At 46.1% G+C, this 6,152-nt stretch overlaps 1 protein-coding gene across 1 annotated transcript in view; it reads left to right on the top strand.

Annotated features, from left to right (window-relative positions):
- The first annotated feature begins 1,412 nt into the window (after nucleotides 1-1,412).
- The window catches only part of PKN2 (protein kinase N2), an 87,386-nt gene continuing 82,646 nt past the window's right edge, over nucleotides 1,413-6,152 (top strand). The window contains exon 1 of the mRNA XM_019531146.1: nucleotides 1,413-1,571. Within this exon, the coding sequence (XP_019386691.1) occupies nucleotides 1,524-1,571 (48 nt within the window). The 5' untranslated portion in view covers nucleotides 1,413-1,523. The remainder of the gene's footprint in view (nucleotides 1,572-6,152) is intronic.

Below are 6,152 nucleotides of genomic sequence, written 5' to 3'. Positions count from 1 at the left end.
ATGCCAGCCTGTTGGGGAGTATGGAGGTTTGCTTGTTGCTCAGCAAAGGCAGTATGAGTACACTCAAGCTGTTCTGACCAAACTCAGCTGGCAAGTCCAGCCTTAAAACAGCAATGGTTATTAAATGTCTGTTTTTCTTGTTTCCACCCCTCCCCACAACCTGCAAAACCTCAAATTCCAGCTTTGGTGTATACAAGTCACACTTGGGTTTTGTCTAAACAAAGGAGTTACACTGGCTTCATTAGCTTAATCAACCGTAAGCAACTAGAAACATACACAAGTGCACAGTTTGATTAGTTTTAAAATGGTTCTAGTGGCTTAGCTTATGCCAGTAAATTTTCTGACACAAGTTGTACTGATTAAGTAGCCACCTGGCTTCACACTCCTGGAGCTAAACTGCTCTGAACTAACACCCACCCACATTTAAACTGGAGGGACCACTGCCAACATCAGGCCATCCTAGCAGGAGGAAGCAAAGAGCTTACAGGTGGGATTCTCCCTGCCTGTGGGAGCTGAGGGGAGCTCCCCGTGAGCCAAGTAATAGTGTAACTAGGGGGGTGAGGGGGAAACCACCCCAGGGTACTGCTGACACACAGCTGTGGCCTGCAGCTGGTTCATCAGCTAGAAGTTGATCAGACATATCCTTACAGGGCTGGAGCCAAGTCCTCTCTCCCCCTCAGTGGGTCTAATAAAGGTGTCACTTCTGAAGCAACAGTTCTAGGTTTTTGTATTCCTTTTGGTCTCCAATCGAACACGGCTACCAAATACACCCTCCTCCCCCTCCTACTCTTGCTGCCCATCTCCAGCACCTCCAAATGCTGGGGGTACCGGGCATAGTCCCCTCCTCCCGCCTGGGCTACCACACCTCAGTTGCCTAAACCAGCGCTTCTCGGGCCTTGCGGGCTCCAGGCTCCTCCTGCACTTTGTCACTGCGGCAGCCCCGTCTCGGGCGCCAAGACCACAGCAACAGCAATGGCAGCTTCCCGCGGCATAGGAACCTCCGCCAGACCGTGAAGGGCCGAGCACCCCCGGCCTCCCGGAGCTCATCACCGGGCACCCAACGGGGAATCTCTGTGAGGAGGGGACAGCTGCCAGCTCCCACCGCCAAGACTAGAAGGGGCGGAGCTCCCGGCTAGGTTGCTAGGCGCCCTCGGGGCACCTGCTCCCCCAAGCGTCACGTGCCGCGGGAGCCGCAAAGCAACGGCGCGTTTGCGACAGGGTGACAGCCAAATGGTGCGACAGCCACAGCGGCCCCAGGAGCACCAGTAGCGGCGGCGACAGCCGAGTGCTTAGCGAGGGAGGGGGCAGTGGCGGGCGGGGAGCGCAGCGGCCGCGCCGGGCCGGGTCGGGCCGGGCCGATGAGCGGGGGGCCGCGGCCCCTCCCCGCCGCGCGCCGCACGGGCTGAGCCCTGCGCTGCCCCCGCCCCCGATGCGCAGCCCGTAGCGCCGGCCCAGGCCTGACCCGCCCCCGCTCCCCGCCCGGCGGCGGCGGCGTCCAGGTGCGGAGCGCGAGCCCGAGCGCAATGGCGTCCAACGCGGCTGAGCGGGAGATCCTCCTCACCGACCTCCAGGTACGCGGGGGCGCCCTCGCCTCGCGGTCCGGCCCGGCCCCCTCCTCCCTCGGGCGCGGAGCCAGAGGCCGCCGGCGGCACCGAGCGCTGCGCTGCTCCGCTCCCCGGGGGCCGCCGTCCTGCTTTGTCTGCCGCCGCCCGGGGGAGCGGGGCTGGAGCGGCCCCCGGACAGGATGTTCCCAGGCGAAGCGAATGGGCCTTTCCCATCTTGGTCTTGCTTCGGCGGACGGGGAGAGCCCCCGGGCCCGGCCCCTGCTGCGGGGCCACATCCCGCGCTGTTTGCAGGCGCCGCTCGGCTCCTCCGGGGGAAACTTACTGAGTGCCTGAACGCTGCTCCTCTGTGAATGGCCTGGGCCCGGCCCGACCTGACCTGACCTGCTGGGCTTCCTGCTAGGGAGCCAGGTGTGCTTCGTGCCCCTGACCCACTGCCTGAGTGTGAGTGAACACACATCATGGTGACACCTGGCTAGGTCATTCCCTGATTCAGTGGCACAAAGCTCACACCTGGCTTTCAGCAACGCCCAGGTCTATGTTAAAAATATTCTTTGCACATGTGCACGCACACAGGTATATGTGCATATTATCCACGTATAATGTGTGTACGTATTAAACATGTCTTTAATGTCGATCTGGGAATCGTGGTGCCACAGAGGGGGAAATGGTTGTTTGGAAATGTAGGTCTTTACATTTGATGTGCTCTTGCCTTTTATTCTTCATTTGTAGGAGAGGCAGGGGCTCTCTGGATGATCTTTTATTGGACCACCACTTATCCCATCAATATTACTAAACCCCTCTCTTCCCCCCCAACATTTGCTGTCATGCTTCCTGGGCTGTCATGAGTGTAACACATTCCAGCCCTTCTTTGTAAATTGTAGTATTTTTAACTTGTCCTTTCTAATGTCCTGTGCAAGTTCAGTTTTTTTTTAAAAAAGGGCTAAAAAGCAGTTTCAGTGGCTGGAGTTAGTCAGTCAGTAAATAGTACAAGCACTACCTTTTTCCTGCAACATGTGTTACAAGATTACAGAGGGAAAAAAGTTGAGTAGAAAACTTGCTGTATACTTAGTCACAGTACTGTACCATGAGATAAGACATATATTCTGGTAAACTCTCTTATCCTTCTATCCTAAACGACTCTTTTTTTAAAGGCATCATAAATATATCCAACATTAGATATTACACAGGATTTTGTATCACTTTATGTAGTAATGGGGAAGGGACCTAATGCTAGAAATCTGTAAGTGTTGGATAAATAATGTAGTACTGAGTAGAAATAAATAAAGGGACACATTTTGAAACACATGACATCCGTTATAATTTAGAGATGATTACAAGGAAAAAAAAAGTATCTAAGTGAAATGAATGGAGGTGGGATTGAATTTACTTAGATATAGTGAAGGTGTTTATTAGAAAACTTCACAATGAAAGATTCCCCTTCTGCTTCAAAGTTAGTGAATAGTGATCTTTACTTCTGAAAAGATCCAGGGTAAAACAAATATTGTCTGCAGTTTTTTCTTTTTGGAGAGCACTGTATGTAGGAATAGTGACAACTGTTGCTTACAAGAAAACTTAAGAAAACTAATATCATTGATCTTTCTAGCTAAACTTACTATTCTCTTGACTCTGCAGAACAGAATGGTAAAGTTGCCTCATCTCATACAGAAATTCTTAAGTAACCTGATTCTTAAGTGATATTGAATAGGGATTGGATTACAGGCAGTCCTCGGACTTACGACACAATTGGTTCCTGAAAACTGTCTCTTTAGTCACAATGTTGCAACTCGGAACCAATTTTCCCATAGAAAACAATGTTATAAAAGGGGGATTAGTTCCTGAACCAAGGCCTGATACCCTATTTTCACCAAAAATAACCCAGAATTTTGTACTTAATCAATTACAGATGAGTAATATAGCGACATTAATGTGTTTATATTGTAAATAGCAATTGTATTGATTTGGAAGGACTTCTTTGAGATAACTTTGGAGTTTTTGAAGGGCTCTTGGTTGGACTTATTGAAGGGTTCTTGGCTGGAGCCTTCTCGGGAGTCCTTCTCTGTTTTTCTGGTGTCTTGTCTGCTTTCATAACGAAAGTGTCCAAGGAAGTTTGGACAGATGTTCTCTAGGGAAAAGGGTGACGCGGCGAATTTGTTCGCTAGTGTGGCATTGGATCAAGCGTTGTAAAGTCAAAACTGATGTCAGAAAGTTGAAACAGGGTGTCAATCTTATAAACATTGCAACTCAAAACATTGTAAGTCAAGGACTGCCTGTATTTAATTTTCTATTTTTATTATTCACTTAAACCAGGATTTATTGTATCCTGCTTTTCCGCCAGGAAGTTTGTTTATTTGAATTCAAGTTTACTACTTGCATCTACTATGATATCATGATGTATGTTACGTATAATGCTTTTATAGAACTTCAAGTGTTTGTTTTTTTTTCCCGTGATCTTTACCAATGTAAGGTACAGAATTGTAGTTAACAAGAAGACACATAGTTGCACTAACAGTTTGTTGATTGTATGGTCATTTACAAATTACTGTAACTAAAGGAGACTGAGGGAAACAATTGCTTTTCCTTTATACTTGTCAGAACTCTGTCCAGTCAGTTAAATTGTTTGCCTTGTATTGTTAGACTTGTTTTTTGTTTGTGTAGGTCTTTCTACACAAAACAGAAGTAAAATTGTGCAGAGAGAAGGGAGAGTAAATCCACACAAAATCTAAGAATTCAAGGGCAAACATCCTTAAGTCCTCTTGTGAAAAGTAACAGTTCCATATAATGGCTGCTGTTAGCGCCTCATTCAGTTTTCATTGTATTTTCATTTTAAAGACCACATTTAACAGCCTTTTGTTCTTCCTGAAAGAGTAAGTGTATTTTAGCCCATTGTGGGAGATCTTCTTGTCAGGTGTGCCACAAATTAGCCCAACACCCTCCTCAACTACCTGACTTCCTGCTCTGCTTTCCACTTCCTGCCTTATGCTCCCTGTCTGTTGCTGTGCTGCCTGTCCCCTCCCACACTTGTCACATGCTCCATGGGGAGGCTGCCTGGGTCACTTCTGGCACTCGTGCTGCAGGTTGGCCAGCTCTGTTACTGTCCCTTCATAACATCTGATGAAACGGGCTGTTGCCTATGAAAGCGTATGCCTCTAAATGGGTTAGTCACTGAGGCTGCTGACAGACTTGGAAAAAAACAAAACAGTACTTTACTGGAAGAGGAAGCACGTTAGTTTGACCCAGCTCCCCAGCATCTGTATAAAATGGGTGCTAGAGCAGAAGTTTTTTGGTGCTTTTATGTGAAGCTAATTCAGTCGGCCCTTTAGATTAAATTGCCAAAAATCCCCACAGAAGCGTGCAATCTATACAGATGTTGGGCGAGCTGGGTCAGACTAACACACTGCACTTCTGGGCATGTGCTATACTCTGTGCAGGGGCTTGCTGAGTTTAAAGTACTGTTTGGCGGGGGGGATCTGCCACATCTGTAAGCAGCCTAAGATGCCACGCTGACCTTCCGTCTGCTTGTATTATATTTGTAGTGGAACTTATTTTGTTTTTAGGGCTATTATTAAGCATGTGAAAACAGAAAACTGGTGACTTGGAAATTCAAGTAGTAAAACTTGCACTCCTTATTTTGTCAGCAACATCATACAGAGCTGTGCTGAGGAATGTTCCCATAGATAAGTTCTGTTCTTACATTTCCTGATATTGGGCTGGCTACCAGTACAGTAAAGATCACCTAGATAAATCGTGTGCATTTGTACTCTGGTCTGCTGATTGCACCATCTGCTCAAATTCACTTCCTCCTTTCGGTCTAACAGTAGCTCCCATTCGCCCCAGAATATTTTGGTTGTCACTGTTCTAAGAATCTGCTTGAATTTTGTAATGAAATGGAACAATACACCAGTTTTGGCAAACAGATAAATGCAATTAAAGGCAAACTATACTAAGAAATGGTAATTATGACAGTTTACTTGTTTCAAAATGGACTTGACTTTGTATTATATAAGGCTTCTCAAATAAGAGAAACTGTACTTTTACATGTAGATGTTTCTTTTATAATGAGTTATGCCTGTGCATTTCCTTCTTTTTCTTTAATAAAAAAAAAAAAAAAACTACTAACATCTAAACACATTTGGTTTGATTTATTATATATGTAAAGAGGGAAAGATTTATCAGTTGGTTGCTTGGTTGTTGGTATCAGTTGGTATCCTTGGTAATATACGGGGGAAAAAATTGAAGAAAATTTTTTTTTTAATAAAATAAATAGTTAATGGAATAAAAATTTCCCTCTAAATCAATGATTCAAGTTGATCCAGAGTAATATGGTTCCACTTGTCATTTTAGTACTGTACTTCTACACTTCTTAAATTAGTTGGGGGGGGGGTTCAATCTAATTCCTTCATAATTAGCTCAACTTGATACTTTTTATTGACAGTAGCATCCAATAAGGCAATGACTGAAAGTTCATAGGAAAGCCTACCTCTCTAGTTCTAGAAATTATTCCTTTCTGCCCTTGCAATTAAGGAACCTCTGTAGGATGAAGGGGGTGGGAGGGAGGGTGGGAAGGAGTTGGGAAAGCTTGTACTATTG

This window comes from Crocodylus porosus, unplaced genomic scaffold (assembly GCF_001723895.1).
Source record: "Crocodylus porosus isolate Cpor-Errol unplaced genomic scaffold, CroPor_comp1, whole genome shotgun sequence".
Lineage (NCBI taxonomy): Eukaryota > Metazoa > Chordata > Crocodylia > Crocodylidae > Crocodylus > Crocodylus porosus.
This window is presented reverse-complemented; position numbering and strand designations above follow the sequence as displayed.